At 38.9% G+C, this 17,186-nt stretch overlaps 2 protein-coding genes across 4 annotated transcripts; one reads left to right on the plus strand and one right to left on the minus strand.

Moving 5' to 3' along the window:
• The first annotated feature begins 114 nt into the window (after positions 1–114).
• On the plus strand, positions 115–9,247 carry LOC107663849 (uncharacterized). 3 transcript variants are annotated; one of them, XM_016454202.1, is made up of 7 exons: positions 115–1,494; positions 4,532–4,605; positions 4,702–4,936; positions 5,249–7,455; positions 7,683–7,892; positions 8,164–8,266; positions 8,357–9,247. In XM_016454202.1, the coding sequence occupies exons 1-6, from the start codon at positions 1,194–1,196 to the stop codon at positions 8,263–8,265; spliced, it is 3,129 nt and encodes a 1,042-aa protein (XP_016309688.1). In that variant the 5' UTR covers positions 115–1,193; the 3' UTR covers position 8,266; positions 8,357–9,247. The 3 variants fall into 3 exon arrangements, with proteins under 3 accessions (XP_016309688.1, XP_016309690.1, XP_016309691.1); XM_016454205.1 differs by lacking the exon at positions 115–1,494 and adding an exon at positions 1,792–1,943 and having other exon boundaries at positions 8,357–9,245; XM_016454204.1 differs by lacking the exon at positions 8,357–9,247 and having other exon boundaries at positions 8,164–8,268.
• An 80-nt stretch (positions 9,248–9,327) lies between these two features.
• On the minus strand, positions 9,328–17,172 carry acp6 (acid phosphatase 6, lysophosphatidic). Its single transcript, XM_016454206.1, has 11 exons — positions 16,931–17,172; positions 16,064–16,232; positions 15,685–15,813; positions 14,252–14,382; positions 13,536–13,615; positions 13,335–13,422; positions 11,330–11,462; positions 11,147–11,247; positions 10,946–11,038; positions 10,552–10,717; positions 9,328–10,027 (listed from the first exon to the last, which is right to left on the minus strand). The coding sequence occupies exons 2-11, from the start codon at positions 16,223–16,225 to the stop codon at positions 9,893–9,895; spliced, it is 1,218 nt and encodes a 405-aa protein (XP_016309692.1). The 5' UTR covers positions 16,226–16,232; positions 16,931–17,172; the 3' UTR covers positions 9,328–9,892.
• Positions 17,173–17,186: the final 14 nt, after the last annotated feature.

The raw sequence follows: 17,186 nt of genomic DNA on the forward strand, positions 1-17,186 counted from the left end.
GAAAAAATAGGGAAAACAGCCCGCTGAGTGACAGCTTCAAGGGCCAATGGCGTTGTCTGCAGTCGCTGTTCTTTAAAGATCCAACCAATAGGCATCGAGGAAGGGAGGGGGTGAGGCAACTAGGCGTCGAGGCGAAGTTAGGTTGACGAATGGCAACCAACAGAGGACTACGAGTTAAAAATTGGATTATTTGATCATCTGACTGGCTTTAACGTTACATGAACGGACGCGGAGCACGTTAAGGGGAACCCGCGGATGATACTGCTGATTTCGGAGGCCGCCGTTTCGTTTCGATGTGTTTCGGGGAGACCCCCGCGTATCGCGCATAGGTTGCGCGACAGATTAGCCGCGGCGTGCTGAGACCGAGTTCAAGAAATCACAAGTTGCACGCGAGAGGAAGACCCTTCCGCGCGATTGTTACCGCCGCCCGTCGAGACATATGGGCGCTCGGATCTCCGATTATGACGTAGTTGGCGTTTCGTGACACATTGTTGACTCAAATGCAGTTACATCTGATGAAAGAGGCCCTAAAGTACCTCGCGAAATAATAATAAATTCATATTAATGGATGGCAGCCACTGCATGTTTGACAGAGTGAGAGGATTCGAGACATTTGTCACAAGATTAATTTCTGTAAGATTGCGTCTAGTTCGGTTTTCCAGGACAACCAGGCTATTGAGAAACTTACCGTCCATGTCTCCAATTTTTTGTCATAATTTATTTTAATTATTATCAGTGGTCGGGATTCATTTATGGCTTTTGATAGTGGAAGTTACACCTCTGTCTTGAATTTAGTGTCTCGTGGAGTTGCTGTTTTTTACGTTTGATAGGATGTGATGAAAATACCTGATACACCTTAAGCACCAAAGATGATGGACTTTACTGTAAAACATTTCAGCTACTAGTCTAATTCTTCTTCAAAACTGCAACCTGGAGACTTGTAAAGAGAGACCGTCTTATTTATTCGTAATATTATTAATTACACTTGCTACTTAAATATCCATATTTGCTGTGAATCTTCAACCGATGGTAAAACTTCATAGACGCATCTCAGAGCATCTCTGGTTGCAGAAACGGATCAATGTCGGCGGATGAAGCGCAGTTAAAAAGTTCTGCTTTTTACACATAGGAGAAACGATTATAAGCCAGCTGCACTTAAAGTAGAAGCGTCTTGAGAAAGAAACCTCGTCAAAATGGCAAGTGAATGCACCTACAGTGCTCAGTATGACACTGACGACACCTTTCGCAGCACTGAACGCGCGGGGTATGTGAACGGCGGCCGCGCGTCCGTCGCGTCTTCTGCCGCCTTCGAGGTCATCGGAGGCTCTCTTTACCGCAGAAAGTTGGAGAAGGGTTTCGTCCAGTACCGAGAGGTGCTGGTTGAGGATAAGCGACTCCAGTCCATAGCCACCTTCCACGAGAAAGGACCAGGCAAGTCGCACCACACCCTGGAGGACACATACAGACTGGTGGCAGAGCACTATTGGTGGGAAGGTTTGTCATTTTCTCTTACCCTATTATTATTTTTATGACTTGTTTTTACAACCGATGCATTGTTTAAGTGTCTGTTTTGATTTAGTTTTATATATATGAACTTTGAATCAAATCATTATTATGAAATTGAATGAACGTTTTAATGAGTTATTTATTCAACAGTGATACTATTTATAATTGTAATATAACTAATTGTTTATACAATGTATATTTAAGCAAGCTTAATACAAGCATTTATGTATTTGATGTTTTCTGTGAGACGTGCAACTATTGGAGATGCAACAAAGTTTATGCAAATGAGCAGTGCAACTACCAATGAGAGTCCAGACAGTGGTCTGCCACCTGACACAGTTAAAATCCCGCGGCGGAGACCTTTAGCTAATGTTGTCTTTGTGAACGGGGCTTTAAGCTTAAAGTTGTATATTTCTAAATTGACAGTGAATGAACAGGTAGGGGACTCTTCATAGCCATTGCTTGCTTACTAAACTTGTAGTCAACTTGGAAGTTTTATTGATATTGTTGTCCTGCTGCCTGATAATATATCAATCATAAAGGCGTGTAGGTTTTTTTTTAAATCACATCTAGCTTTTACACTTGTAAAGTGACACAGAGATGGCGTACAATTTTACATGTGAGTTACAGGCACAAGAAACAATGTATCAAGCTCTCAAAAAGTCACAAATTTTGCCTTCTCACACTCATCCCACAGAATCTCGGAATTAAGGGGTTGAGGTGCATTGGAGTTGGCTTGTTTTAGGTTGAGTATCATGCTGCATTGCTTCCTTATGGAGGATTTTACGGTGGCACAAATCTCCCTCAGGGCCACTTATCTAGAGACTTCTTATGATGTTTATAATAACTAAACTGCTTTTGGAATGTCTGATATAGAATACATTTAGTTATGCTTGGCATTAGACGATGGCTTTCTGATTGAGCGTCTGGGCTGGTAACTGAAAGGTTGTTGGTTTAATTTGAAGATGAGGTGATTGATCACTTAACTCTTAACTGTCACCCATCCCCTCTGTGGGACGCCTAAATTTACTTCACTATATTACAATTAAATCCTAATCTAATCATGACAAACTATATATCGTTGGAAAGGTCTAAGACTCCTAAATAGATATTTTATGACTGTTTTTTTTTTTTAATTATGTAGGAAAAGTAATAGATTAATTTATGACAAGAGTGCACCTCAAAAATCTACATCATAACAGGAGTTCTGACCTTTGTCACAAAAAGTCTTCTTCATTGCATTTTTCTCTATCACACTTTAGAAATCATCAGAAATTATATATCAATTGAAAACTTAAAATCTCAAAATTCATCCTTTGAAAACCATTTTAAAATCAGACATTGCATTACCATGAAAATGGTACATCAAAATCATGTTACAAAATGTTTTCATTCATGAATTATAAAAATGTAAGTTTGGATAGTGCACTTTCATGTCTATGTTCAAAAATGTGAGAGACACTTAAGGGGTTAACACACTTAACCTTGGGTTATTCCAGGAGCACTGAACCTGTTATTTGTGTACTAAATGCTTTTGCTAAATGCCTACTTGATGAATTACTGAGAGGACATCATTGATAGAGAGATAAAATGCACTGGCCAAAATAATCCTCAGAACTGCCTAATGGTTCAGATCATTGTTTGAGCTCCACATTTATTATAGCCAAATGCTAACTAAACTTGTAGATTGCTGACCGTAATGATTCATGACCATTGAGTATTCGGCTCAGTGTTCAATGCATTTATTTTTATTTTAAAATGCTGCATAAACCATGATGCATTTTGAGTCATTTTAGCCTCGGACCCTAATTCATGTTTTTAAGTAAACCCAAGTTTGTTATATAAAATTAAGAAAAAATTTGTTTACCACGCTTAACCTCTTTTTCCTTTGGCATAGGGTTAGGTAACAGCGGATATATTAGGGATTCGTTGTCGTTGATAGACGCATGTTTCAAATGCTCCTGTGTGTATCTGTGTAAGCACTCGTTGAAGAGCGTGAAAGATATGCATTTACAACATGTTTTTGAAGCGATGATCATTGTAGCGACAGACACCGTTGAGCACGAGAACACAATGGCCAATCAGATGTGTTTAAGAATCTGCTCAACAGTGCTTAAAATGCTAGGGGGAAATGCTGGTACTGTCACATTTGTAAAATTTCAGTACCGATTCTGTACTTTTGACAACCCTACTTTGGCAAGGCAAGTTTATTTATATAGCACATTTCATACACAGTGGTAATTCAAAGTGCTTTACATAAAAGAAAAGAAAAGAATAACAAAAAAATAATCACAACAATAAAACAAGGAATTTAAAAACTTTGAAAATGATTAAAAAATGTATTTAAGAGGTTTAAAATGAATTTAAAACAGATTAAGTTAAGACTAGAAAATGATTATACATAAAATACATTGCACAGTGCTCATTCAATAAATGCACAGCTAAACAGATGAGTTTGTTCTAGTCAGAATTCTGGCAGCAGCTGCAGCTGATCTAATGGTCTTCTTGGGAAGGCCGGTGAGGAGACCATTACAATAGTCCACCCTGCTGGTGTATGTTATGATCGACAGTGTCAAAAGCAGCACTGAGGTCTAGTAGTACCAGCACTGATATTTTGCCAGAATCAAAATTTAAGCGAATATCATTTATTATCTTAATGAGCGCTGTCTCTGTGCTGTGATGCGGTCGGAAACCAGATTGAATTGTCCAGGTATCCATTTGAGTTTAAGTATTTGTTCAGCTGATTAAAGACTACCTTTTCAATAATCTTGCCTATAAAAGGAAGATTTGATATTGGTCTGTAGTTGCTCAATATGGTCAATATGGAAGTTACTTTGGCAAGTTTCACATTGGTAGTACTGTGAGATGGTCGTGACAGCTCTGACTCTGTTCAGAATTGTGCTATTATTTTCATTGCTGAGGACAAAATTCACCAGGAGTGGTCTGAGAGCACTGACTTTCTTTTTTGCATGGACGCATAGACAGATCCTTTTCTGTAATAATTTTGTTCTATTCTTCATTTTAGGAATGTATTTTCAAGTCAGAGACTATGTCTTTGGCTGTGAGGAATGTCAACGCAGTCAGTCTGAGAGATCAGTGGTAAGATTGTTTTTTCAAACGTATTTATCCACATCTCAGTCAGGATTGCTTGTTTGTTTTGAATTTATCTCTTACTTTCACTTTGTCTATCTCCAGTGTTCTGATGTGGGACTTATCTCCAGGATTGTGGAATCACATAGTCATCAAGTCTTAAGTAAGCTCAATAGCCAGCGGGAAGCAGGGCTCTTCTGTGATATCACACTGAAAACTGGTGGTGGCCAGTCTTTCGTCGCCCACAAAGCAGTCCTTGCAGCGGTGAGCGAGTACTTCCAGGAGTTATTTACTGAAATGGACTCAGCCATTGATCCCCAGTCACATGTTGACCTCACAGGTATGGTGCAGTATATTTTCAAGATAAACCAGTTTCAAAATCAGTGTTTGTTTACACTTGTATCGATTTAAAAAAGGGTATTATTGAAATTGTTGAGCATATTTTAACATTTTTATTTAGTTTACTTGTTACAGGTTTTCCACGGTCATAGGAGTCATAAAAAAAGAATACATTTTAAGACTGAACCTCCCACATTTGTGTTCCAGCAGATCCTCAACCTTTAGACAGTCATTATCCTATGACAGCACATTTATATCTTGTATTTTATCCTTCAGGGCATTAATCACTTATCATTTATGGTTTCTCATATAGGTTTCAGTGAGCAGAGCTTGCTTGCTTTACTTGAGTTCTCATACACTTCCACCCTCAATCTGAATTTGGACATCTTGACAGAGGTTTGTGCCATGGCCCGCCATTTACGCATGTGGCCTGCCCTTGAGGCTTGCTCTGCTATCAAAAGGGAGCGAGAGACTTGTCAGTTACGTTCCAGAATGCACAGTTCTCCTGTGGAACCAAATAATGCAATGCCTGGACCTTTCAGGAGGGACCAATCCTCAACTTCAGGAGGGAAAGTGGGACTCAAGAGTAGAAGAGAGGATGAGGAAGGAGAAGGCTCTGGGTCTTCCTGGAACATTCAAGCACAGCACAGAGAGCACATTGTTGATAAGGTCACAGATGAATCTGAAACAGAAACCTCAAACCCTCAGTTGCAATGCCAAGTCCCCTCCAGTTTTCAGGTGGAGGAAAATGGCTTTCCATGCAGCCCAAATCGCAGAATGAAGCTCATGGACTTCAAATCTCCATCCTGCAAGAAAAAATCGTCCTCCCGCCCCACGTCTTCAATCATCTCAACATCTCCTTGCACCTCTACTCGTTCTTCATCTCCATCACGCCGTCTGCTTCGTTCCTCACCTGGCGCTGCACTTGCTTTGCGCAGACTCCTACCCAAAATTGACCTTTCCACCAAGAGAAAGAGGAAGTCCTCTTCCTACCGGTCATACAAGCCCCAGTGTGAATTCTCAGTGACTCCGTTCCAATCTCAGGCAAATTCTTTGACCCGTATTACCTCGGTAAAGGATGAGGATGTGGAGGAGGAGGTATGTAACACAGTCCCTCAGGATGAGGTGCACAGCCCACGTGCTCAGGAGAAATACCGTCTTCTTAGCTTCCTTGGCTTGCAGAGGAAATCCCTGGTGCCTGGTCCAGAGGAACTGTCCGGCTGGGGGCAGAAAAAACGACTTAGGAAGTTAAAAGTCAGTGATTATTCACTCACAGCCCGACGTAAACCTCGTGCACAGGGCGTCCCTTTGAGTTTCGGAACTAGTTTAGGGGTGCTTGCCGCCGTTAATCCTACTCTGTCCCTCTGTGACATGAGCAGAATGGACTTGCTGAACAGACCAGTGAAAGTAGAACCTTGGAACCAAGAAAGTTCCAAAAGGAAAAGACATGATCCTTCAGGGCACACTGGGCAGCCAATTGCAAGAGCTACTCGTAGTAGGTCATTGCTGCAGACACAGTCCAGTGCAACAGATCGACCGCTCAGACGCCACCCCAGAAATGAAGCACCTTCCCACCCTGCACGAAGAGGTAGAGTACCAGCACACAGTGCCTCTTCCCCTTCAAAAAGCACTATGCTCAGGATAAAACGGGAATCTTCGGAAAGTGCCATCCTGCAACCTATTCATCGTCGCAATACTGCCTACAACCCCCAGGGAACTTCTCCTAAATCAACAGGACGTAGGGGTCGCCCACCAGCAGATCGCACAGTAAGGGTAGACACAACAAAGTTGCAGCACACAAAGCAGCACAAACCTGGGCGCACCCCAATAGACAAACCTACGAGCTCAAAACAAATAGAAAGCAAAACAAGATGCAACCATGCTACAGGAATGCCACATGCAAAGCACAGCAGAACTGAAAGAGGAACACAGGTGAAGGAGAACAGAAAAATTAAGGAACACAGCAACAGAAAAGAGAGTCCCGAAGTGCCGTATGCCATTGTGAACTGGGATACTTCCAACCATCAGCAACTTCACAGCCATCCCCTGTACAAAACTATAAAGGAAGAGCCAGCTGACCCCTTGCCCCTTACCCAGCCATTTCCAACCAGCGACTCCTCGGACCTGGGCAAGCGTCAGAGCAAACCACCCATCAAACTGTTGGATCAAGGCTTCCTTTTCGGCTTCTGTCGGTCACCAAGTGGCATTAAACGGGAGGAGGAGAGCGTGGACATCTACCTAACTCATGGAAATAGTTCCCATTGCGACTCATCACCTGGCATGGTGAGAAGAGATCGGGTGAGGGCCAGGATTATGCCAGACCGGACGGGTCTAAATGGGCCTCACTGGGCTGGGCTTGGCAACAGGCACTCACCCTTTTCCCACAGGACTGCTGTCCGAGTGAAGACCGAGAGGGATGAAACGGGAATGTCTCAAGGGTCACAGGTTAACCGAGTTTCTAGACACCCCCAGGTCAGCAAGAGGAGCTGTAAAGTCAAGAAAGAACCTACAAAGACAAAGGTGATACGTTTTTTTTCTCATGCCAGCAGATGCTGATGTTTATTCTTATGACAAAGGCATGTTACATAACTGTTGTTTTGTACACTTTTATAGAGTCTGGTTTAGGGAAGTAGTACTCTGTCAATCGTTGGAAAGAATGATACTAAATTTAAACTAGTAATAAACAGAAAATGACACTTGAAAAAGATCAAATATTTATCTTTTTTTTTTTTTTTTGTCATTTGTAGAATGTAAATAAGCTGCTTCCTCTGAGCAGTCAGCGTTCCGTCCTACTGGAATCCATCCGACAGGCACGTCTGAAACAACAGAAGGGTCCTCACGTTCAGGCCTCCAGTGGACCACATGCTTGCCTGCAGTGCAGAGCCTCCTTTAGGGACTGTGATGCTCTTATTATGCACCGGATCAGGCACATTGAAGGCAAACACTGGCCCTGCCCGGTATGTATAATATCTCCTGAGGTCCTTGAGGTGCTCCCTTCCCTTCCCTGAAATGTGCCTGTATACTGAACAAAGTTTATTGTCCTTATTGTAAAAAAGTATGCGCATGTCCAGCGTATTGATAGAGCAGCGTGGGTTTGAATCTGCAGAATTTCTCAATCCCGTTTCTCCTTGCTCACTCCATTTCAGTCTCTCTGCTTTTTAAAAGTTATTTTCCCACACCGACATTGTACTTCTATATCTGGTTTTCTTATTTAATTCTCTTTTGCAGTTGTGCAGCAAAACTTTCTTTAGACAGAGAAATGTGAGGAATCACATAAGGACACATAATCCCAAGATCTACAAATGCCGCCAGTGCATCGCTGCTCAGTGAGGTCAGTCTGTAATCCAGAGATGTCTTAATATTTTCATTTGTGTTTGAATTTATTCCCATGATAATTTAAAGGTATTGTCTTAAATTTTAGGTAAAAAGCCACAGGATTAAATGAAGAGGATCAAAGCTTTGTTTTAAATATTAACGCTGTACATACAAAGGATTTGTGATGTATGACAATGAGGTTCAATTTATTTATGTAAATAATGTTATGATGGTTTAAATAGTCTTTTTCCTCACAATAATTGTTGTTATTTAAGTAACTAAGCTGAAGTTGCTTTGAAATTTATACAGATGTGTTGAACCATAACTTGAACCCATGGTGTATTACTCAGGGGGCGGAGCCTGATGGCTTAAGGTGATATATGTATAATGAGAATTGTGTAGAATGCTTTAAATTTGTTACTACTAATGTAATTACTGCAGTTGTTATTATTATTGTTATTATGATTATTTTTTTATAAATGACATAATCTTGAGTGCACTTAATGTTCGCTTTGTTTTGAAACCTAAGAAAGATGCGATGGACTGGGATGTACTTGAATGATTGTTGGAGTGGAGCCAGTGGACTGCCCTTAATGTGTGGTTGTCTGGCAGTGTTTTAGAAAACTATTACAGAAATTAGTCAGGAATTTTAAAATGAAGGTTCGTTAATGGGGTCAGGGTTATTCTAAAAATCACAAAATGGTTAACCTGCATTGGTGAAATACAAATTTTGTGAAAACATTTGACTACAGCTTTTCAACATGAGACAGTGACTGTCTTTCAAATAAGGGAATCCCAAAATGTCTAATGTGATTTTTTTTTTCCCCCTCCTCCTTTGATAATTCCTTGTCTGACTTTTTATGCATATCCTTCTTCAACATAAAATGCAATGGACTTATATGAAGAAGTTTTAAATGTTGAGGTGTTTTGTCTGAAAACACAAGTTGAAAATGTAGAAAGGCCAAATAGCCATATAAATCAATTTTGCAGTTTAAAATTTACACTTTGCTTCAAGTCTATCTGTGTACTGTGGTTTTTTGGCTTGTTACACTACTGAATGTTCAAAGTAAAAAATAAACTATAAAATGTAGAATACAATTAAAACACTTCAGATATTTTATTGTATCTTAATTTAATATGAATCTCGGTAGTGAATGCGTAAGAAAATTTTCACCATTTCTGCTTGCATATTACATTTAACAGCACTTAATTTGATGTTAAACATCAAATATTGTTAAAATTATGAGGTTTCAGCAAAATCTGTAGCCGTTTCAGATGACTTGATACTCTGAAATGAAGGCACCTAATGAAGATATTCCACACTAACTCCCATAGTTGTGCACAAATTCACACATTATCAATAAGTTTACTGTGAATTGTATGCTTGCTTAATATTATGACAATCTGTGAAAGAATTTGTTTACTGACATTAATGAGAAAATGTTTATCTGCTGTGTACGAGTCATGAACCAGTTTCCTTGAACAATAGGAAAGGACCTGACAATTTAAACATAAGACCTCTGATATTGCTCTTTTGTTAATATGAACACTTGAATCCATGTTGTAGGAGAGACCTGAGCTCTAGAGACCAGGTTGGTGCAAAACATCTGTGCGTTTTCTGGGGCAAGGTTGAGTTGAGAGGTCAGAGTCTGGGATGGTCATCAACACTGTCACAGAGGGCATAGTAACGTTCATCAGGTAGAGCGTAAACAGCCAGTGCCTCCTTAAACTCCTGCAGCGGGCAGTAGACGTCACTGCAGCCTGGGATTTTTTGGTCCTGTAGGTATAAACAACAGCTTCAAATATGGGCAGATGTCAGAAAAAGATTAAAGAAATTAAGGAAATTAAGGACACTTAATGATAAGCAAGAAATTACTGCTAATGTTCAGTAAAGTCAGAGTAGATGAGCCTCAAAATGTTTTTTCCCCTAAATGAACACTATTTAGTTACATTACGATTATAATTTTTTTTTGTTAATAAGTGCTAATATTCAGCAAGGATGCATTAAATTGTAAATATCTTTACTGTCACTTCTGATCAGTGACACTGAAGACTGGAGTAATGGCTGTTGAAAATTCAGCTTTGCTTCACAGGATGGACTACATTTTTAAACATATTAAAATAGTAAACTGTTCATTTAAATTGTAATAATACTCCACAATGTTGCTGCTTCACTGTATTTCTGATCAAATAAGTGCAGCCTTTGTTAGCAGAGAATATTCTTCCAAAAACATTTAAAAATCATACTGACCCCAAATATCTGAGCTACATTTTACACCCTGATTCCTGTGCGTGTGTTACCTGGCCAATGTAGGACACTTTAACGTAATGCTGGTTAGTTTGACGATGCTGGTATAGCTCCAGTGTGATGTCAGCTGCATACGGTGGCCATTTCATGTCAAAAACCCCCAAAGCCATGAGACATGGCATCAGTGTGGTGTCATGCACAGAGTACAGGAACAACTTTCTATATCAATAAACACACAAACAGCAGCTCTAAAAATCTTGTTTTCGACTTTTACGCACATGACCTCTGAGTCTGACCACTGTGGGGCAGCACCTCTCAAGTTTAGCAACTGATTTTTACTGTCTGGAAATAACAGGTGCACAGTGGTCTTAAAACTTAAGTGGACTTTCAAAGAAGTCAGGTTTTGAATGATACAATGAACAGTAGACATGTTCAAAAAGAAGACACCTGTCAGGTTTAGAGGTTGTGCCTTGGATTCTGTCCTCTATGTTGGTTAGGAGTATGTGGAAAAGCGGCCCCACGCACATCTGTAAATTCTGCCTGAGGTCAAACAAAAGCACATGAACACATTTACAGAGGCCTTAAAGCATAAGCTTCAACCATAACTTCTCAAGACTCTTTTTTTTGCTGGATTCACTGGCTCCTCACCTCTTACTGGGCTCATAGAAGTGACACACCGTATCTACTGCTCGCTGCTCCACGACACTCCTCCAGTTCTCCAGAGCTGTAGGAAGCGGCAAGCCGTGGGCCTAGGATCAATAATATAATGGTACTGTATTTGACAAACAAAGCCAACTCAGATGTAACTGTAGAATGTATCAGGCACTTTACCTCTCTGGCCACCATGTCATCTCTAATGAGGATGAAGTCGAGATGTTGATGAGGATCGACCCCTAAGGCTCTCTGGACGCTCTGTAGGTCTGCAGCAATGTCAGGAACTGTGGACGATTCTGCCCAACGATTACTACATTTGATGGACAAAAGTCAGAAACAAATACATAGCGTTAAATTACAAGCCATTATTGGGCATTTACAGTACTGTTTAAAAGTATGGGATTTGTAGGATATAAAAAATAATACTTTTATATAGCAAAGATGCATTATATTGATCAAAAGTGACAGAAAATACATTTATAACATACATACAACACAAAAGTTTTCTATTTTAAAGAAATAGATCATTTTTGTTCATCAAAAAAATGTATCAGTTTCCACAAAGATCTTAAGGGGCACAACTGTTTTCAACATTGATAATAATATCACATGTTTCTTGAGCACCAAATCAGCATAATAGAATGATTCCTGGATCATGGATCATGTGACAATGAAGACTTGAGTAATGACTGCTGAAAACTCTTGTCATCACATGAATAAATTACATTTTAAAATATAAAACTGATTTTAAATAGTAATAATATCTTAAAATATTACTATTTTTACTGTATTTCAGATCAAATAAATGCAGCCTTGGTGAGCATAAGACTTCTTTAAAAAAAAACACACACACACACACACACACACACACACACACACACACTTACCAACAGATCCACCTGTTGAGAGCTGACAGAACTCAAATAAGCCGTCAAAGACAGGACAATCCTCCCCTACGTTAACTGCAGAGACAATAAAACATGTTTACTGTACATTCAAGACACAGAAACAAGTCCAAAGTGAAGCAACTTGCATCATAGTTAAACTCTCCTGAGGTCTTTTTTGTATTTAAGACTTCTAAATACAAGAAGAACATCTTGAGCAAGAAAAAACAAAACAGCAACTTACATCTCTGCATCTGCTTGCTGTACTCAGACATGTTGTCTGGGCGGATGGAACGGAGGAACTTGATGTAATCATCACTGTGATACTTGGTCATTTCTTCAGCATTGGCTTTATGTGGCCGCTGAACATGCAAACAAGTGAAGAAATCAGCTTAGCCAAAATAATAATAATAAAGCATAAAAAGAAGTGATTAATGTCTCTTACATAAATTTCCATTTTCCTATACAGCCCATAGTTGAGCAGGAGGTTGTGGGTCATGCGGATTCTGTGGGGTTTCATGGGATGACCCTGGCCATAGTAGTAATTCCCAACATCCCCTGGGAAAGAAGGAAAAAATAATATTAATAAATAAATAGAATCATATATAAACAAAAATAAAGATACAGAATATTACTACACTCTTAAAGATGAACTATCAAATATGTTCATTTGTTTTATGAAAATATGCTTTAAAGAAAATCTGAATTATTGCTTAATTATTGAGTTTATGGACTAATCAATTTTTTCAAACAGGCCTAGAACTAGACACAAAGCCAGCTGCATGGTTCAAAATGAGCATTACTAACGTTACATCGCAAACCTAAACATGATGTTCATTCGTGACTATAAGAGCAGATGAGAGCAAAAACGGGGGCGGGGCGGGGCGGGGGCTCGGGGGAGACAAAACATCTTGCGCTATAAAGTACAGCATCATTCTGACACGCTACAAACTTACCAACCCCAAATATTTGAACAGTACTGTATTTCACCACAGCAAAGGTTTAATGTTTTCTGATATTAAAGTATATTATTAGAATATTATTTATTATTTAAGCAGTAAAGAATAACATGTCAAAACCTCAAAAAAAAAAAAAAAAAAAAGGAAAGAATATTAAATATTTAGGAGCATCTATGAGTTGATAAATCTCCTTCCAATTCTTGAATTTGAATAATTTTTTTAATTACTACTAATAATATTTTCCAACTAACTTTCCATTGTGAGCTACATTTCTCTATAAATGTTTGTTATCATCATTATTATCAAAGTAGCTAGTTTTATTATCAAAATAGGTTTTACCCAATGAGCCGCTTGAGCAGCTTGCATCCATGATAGTTGGGATAGAGGATTTCCTTCTCTGCCTTATCGGTGAGGATGGACACAACACCTTAGAGTGAGAGAAAATCAAACATGGAAAGGCAAACACAGAGTGTGTAATGCTCATCTCATCCATTACTCAACCAAACCACACAAAGAAGCGTAGCTGAGCTGCCACCTTACCTGCTTGTTCCTGCTGGAACAGGCCTGCCACCAAACACTTAGCCGACTCAATGGTGCGGACAATGTTGGTAGAGCGAATGCTGTAAATCAATGGCAGATATTCCATCTTAGCTTAATGATGCAATTCAGAGCCATAAACATATTCATGTATATTAGGATAATTTATTCGATTTTTCGGTAACTACAATAAGGTCCAATTAGTTGTTAGTTAAAGGGATAATTCACCCAAAAATGAAAATTCTGTCATTATTGGGTGAACTATGAAGAGAGTTTTGAAGAGATACGATTGCTTAATATGATGAACTTAATTTGTGTCTCAAAGAATAGCCAAAGTCTTATGGGTTTGGAATGACATGAGGGTGAGTCAAAACCTCAAGATACATTCACAATTCATGAACGTTCAGTAATAAAAATACAACTGCTCATTGTTAGTTCATGTTAGCTCAGGTCCGTCAAATAATATTAACAGATATAACCTTTGACATTAATAACATATTAGTAAATGTTCAAATTAACATAAACTAAGATTTAAAAATGCTTTAGAAGTATTTTTTGTTGTTAGTTCATGTCAATATAGTAGTTAACTAATGTTAATAAATGGGACCTTACTGTAAAGTGTTTTTCTCCTCGAGATAAAGTTTAGGGTGCCATTCTTGTCTGTAGCATAGATGGTGCAGAACGATATATTTAAATAAAGAATCATCAACTGCACTCACTAAACTTCTTTAGGGTTGAAAGAAGGTGTGAGGAAAGGCTCTTCTTGTATGTATTTCTTTCGTAACCTCACTCCTAGATCGTACAGCTGTTGCATGCCCAATGTGGTCAGCTGACCTGGATAAGTTCCACCCTATGGAAGCAGAAGTCATTCTTTTTCTTAATATGACAGCCTGGCACAGTTTTCATCTAAACACACAGTTAAGTATGTTTACATCATGTCTGGTACGAAACTGCCATTTACTGTAGCATCGATCCACTTCATTCCAAACATGCACTCAAAACGCTACACAAACATGCCTGAAAATGATACTATTTGGCCAAAATTATGTGGACATCCAAACAGCATCTCATATACAGTATATGTTTGTTGAGCCTTTTCACTGAAAGTTTTCCATTATATGTTAGAATATGGCTGTAGGGATTTGCTCCCATTCAGACACAACAGCATCACTGATGTGGGTAATAGGTTTTTAGTTGGAATCCCAAAGCTGTTCAATGGGGTTCAGGTCTGAGCTTTGTTGCAGGTCAGTCAAGTTCTTCTACACCAGACTCAATAAACCTTTTTCTTTTTTGACCTCACTTTGTGCACAGGGGCATTGTCATGCTGGAATATTGTCAAACTGTTCCCACAAAGTTGAAAGCACACAAATCTCTAGAATGTGAATGTATGGAGTAGCATTAAAGGAATAGTTCACCTAAAAATTAAAATTTACTGCCATCCAAGAAGCAGATGAGTTTGTTTTTTCACCTGAAAATTTGGAGAAATTTAGCATTATATCACTTGCTCGCCAAAGGATCCTCAGCATTGAATGGGTGCCGTCAGAATACAAATAGCTGATAAAAACATTACAATAATCCACACGACTCCAGTCCATCAATTAACATAATGTGAAGCGAAAAGCTGCATGTTTGTAAGAAACAAATCCATCATTAAGAACTTCAAACTTCAGTCATGTTGTCTAAATCAGGAGAGAAATATGCATAGTTCAAGTGCTGTTTACAGCCAAAAGCAATACAAAACAGTTATAAAACAAGTACGACAGTGGATTTTGATTTTTTTATCAGCTGTTTGGACTCTCGTCCTGACGGCACCCATCAACTGCAGAGGATCTATTAGTGAATTAAATTTGCTACATTTCTCCAACCCTGCTCTGGTGAAGAAACAAACTCATCTACATCTGAGATGGATGTCCTGAGGGTCAGCAAATATACATTTTTGGTTTAACTATTCCTTTAATATTTCTGTGCTTTGAAATCACCGTAAACACCAAACCTGTTAATTAGACTTGTTAGATAGATTGGTTATGGCCCTTTTTAAGCCAAATTTACCTTTCTGTAGACAACCCACAGGCTGAGCCCTTTCTAATACTGTGTGTAAAACACACTCTACATTCTACAAGAATTTGGCACAAATGCATAAACACAAACTCACTGTCAATATTTTGGATCTGTAGCTGTCCTCCACAGGAGCTGGGGGTCTGGGCCCCCCCTGCAAGTCTGTAACCATATAGTCTATTTCTGTGTGAGCTGGCGCTTCAAGTAGCTCAGGGACCCATTGTGCCTAGGGGTGCAGAAACCATGCATCATACTGGATATAATTGGCATCAACATGTGGACTATTACAGACATATGACAGTGCCACTGTCTGGGAGTAAAAAAGCATGCTGTTAAGATTGACAAATGATTCTGATATGCTTAAACAATTAAGAATACATGCCACATTTATGCATTCTCTGTTTTTAAGCCACAAAAAAAAACACTGAATATGGTGTAACTCTGGGCATTGAATTGACACTAGTCAGCTCTCTTACCTCCAAAACATCTGGTATAGATTTCAGAGGCGTTCTCGCTCCATGTCTGAATAAAACTTGAATTAATTTAAGTTCGTATGGAGAGGTTTCAGTCTTATTCTTTTGAGACCAGAACATTGACCCAAGGGCCACTGAACCCATCAAACCCACACGTGCCCACATGATGTACCTGAAAGAGACGTGAACACTTGACTTGAAATGCATTTGGGAAGTTGACGTGTACTCCAGCTAACACTATTTAAAGACTAATTTACACTCTTTTAGAACTTTGCAAATTAAATTCTAATTAATACGCACAGAGTTTTTATAACCTCAATAACTGTATAGTATATTTGTCTTCTAAATTATTTTGTCACAACACAGGAACAATTAAAAGTTAGTGAAGCCTAAAAGGTGATTAAAGCCAACAAACAAAAAGGCGACCACTTATAATAGCCTATATATCAAATATACATTTTAACCTAAAACGTCAATGTTGTTTTAAAAATGTGTCAGATACACGTCTTACATATCAACTATTAAGTAATTGTTTTTTCTGCTTTACAGCTCGTATTTATACTTACTACTAGCATGACATTTTAATTTATTACGCTGAATACATTATTTCTATACTATGGCCTATACTGTATTTCTATACAGTTGTAGCCTGTATTTGTGAAAAATATATCAAAACGTGTCAGTACATTTCCATAAGTCACGACTCAAACATAGCAACTTCTGTCTCATTCAGTAATGCTGCCTGTCATATCCGCAAATTTCATCCACACGCTCTTCCAAACCGTCAAATATCACGCACAATTTTGAATCTATTAAGTAAAGAAAAACAGAAAAGTGCTCTAGAGAAAGTTCTCTTTAAATATCACCAACCTGAAGGTTTCAGACCCTTAAATCCACTGCTTTTGAATTGCACTCATTCCTTTCACTTCTGGCAGACTGGATATTACGCCGGCTGACGGTGAGGTGCATGCTGGGATGTGTAGTTTCAGGAGTCTACCGTCTCATTCCAAAGAGTAGCGGAAACACCGTGTTATAAAACTTCATTTCCCGTACACATCCATGTATATCACGTTTGCTGCCGTAATATTCCTATACAGAACGACTATTAAACGTAAATGCATTGAAT

This window comes from Sinocyclocheilus anshuiensis, unplaced genomic scaffold (assembly GCF_001515605.1).
Source record: "Sinocyclocheilus anshuiensis isolate Anshui unplaced genomic scaffold, SAMN03320099.WGS_v1.1 scaffold976, whole genome shotgun sequence".
Taxonomy (NCBI): domain Eukaryota; kingdom Metazoa; phylum Chordata; class Actinopteri; order Cypriniformes; family Cyprinidae; genus Sinocyclocheilus; species Sinocyclocheilus anshuiensis.